The sequence below is a fragment of the Pundamilia nyererei genome, unplaced genomic scaffold, assembly GCF_000239375.1.
Source record: "Pundamilia nyererei isolate P.nyererei 1_Seehausen unplaced genomic scaffold, PunNye1.0 scaffold00012, whole genome shotgun sequence".
Classification (NCBI taxonomy): Eukaryota; Metazoa; Chordata; class Actinopteri; order Cichliformes; family Cichlidae; genus Pundamilia; species Pundamilia nyererei.
The window spans coordinates 5,038,886-5,040,116 of record NW_005187413.1 but is presented as its reverse complement, the minus strand read 5'-3'; the positions used below and the strand labels follow the sequence as shown (position 1 = coordinate 5,040,116).

At 39.2% G+C, this 1,231-nt stretch overlaps 1 protein-coding gene across 1 annotated transcript in view; it reads left to right on the top strand.

The window, feature by feature from the left end:
- LOC102200899 (taste receptor type 1 member 3-like) overlaps positions 1-1,231 on the top strand; it is an 11,862-nt gene that overhangs the window by 2,380 nt on the left and 8,251 nt on the right. The window contains exons 3-4 of the mRNA XM_005724757.1: positions 99-515; positions 605-808. Coding sequence (XP_005724814.1) covers positions 99-515; positions 605-808 — 621 coding nt within the window. The remainder of the gene's footprint in view (positions 1-98; positions 516-604; positions 809-1,231) is intronic.

Here is a 1,231-nt window from a genome sequence, read left to right as displayed (position 1 = left end):
GTGAAACAGAGATTTAAAGTAACTCAGAAATGTATTCATTTCTATTCATTTCTATTAGTGTTTGTTCAGTACTGGTAAACAAATCCAATTTATTCCAGGTTATCAGGAGTAATTTAACAGCTGTATGGATTGGCACCACAAGCTGGGCCATCGATGCTCAAGTGACTTCTCTGCCTGACATTGAAACAGTTGGTACAATCATTGCATTCATTGACAAAACAGACACCCTCGGCCTGTTCACCGATTATGCAATGGAGCTTTTCAAGAAACTCAGTGAAGAGCGGACAAAGACATCCACTCCAGCCACAAATCTTTACAATACTAACAATCCCTGCCCACAATGCTGGAACTTGTCACCAGATAATATTACCCTGGTAGAAGCACCTGCAGTGCAGAAATCAGCTTTCAGTGTGTATGCCGCTGTCTATAGTGTAGCACAGGCACTGCATAACCTGCTGGAGTGCAATTTAACTGCCTGTCAGTGGGGATCTAGAAGCAAAATCTATCCCTGGAAGGTGATTTCATTTCTTTCTATTATAAAGACCACTGTACACAATTTAGAATCAAACTTATCAATAATACCAACAATCATTTCATTTTGCAGCTGTTGGAAGCTTTAAGGAAGACTTCTATTAACATAAATAGCACACATCTGGAATTCGACCAATATGGCAACCCGAACATAGGATACGATGTCATTCAGTGGGTCTGGACAAACTCATCTCAAGTGGATATCAGAACTGTGGGAGAATATTCTGAGCAAGAACTGCACATCTCCAAGAACCACTTTGAATGGCATACAGCAGAGGTAACATTTGTAATTAGGTAAAATATTGGTTGCACATTATATCACAGCTCAGTAATATTGCGGTGGAAACAGAAGAGAACAATCTGGAAATAGCAAGTTATTACCTATTAATTTTCAATGTGGTGAGTTTGATCAGGTGGCAAGGGAGGATGCTGGGCAGACCTGGTGGACGAGTTTTGCCCTAAGTTCCTCTACGCTCTGGATGTTGTAGGTCTGTCTCGGTTTTCACACCCTCACACCACAACTGTTATTTTTTCCATAATGAAAATATATGATTAACCAAAGAACTATAGGCATAAGTTTAAATTCAAATTCAAAATTCAAATTCAAATTCAAATTCAAATTTTATTTGTCACGTACACAGTCATACACAGTACGATATGCAGTGAAATGCTTGGACAACTGCTCGTGACCTAAAGAAAA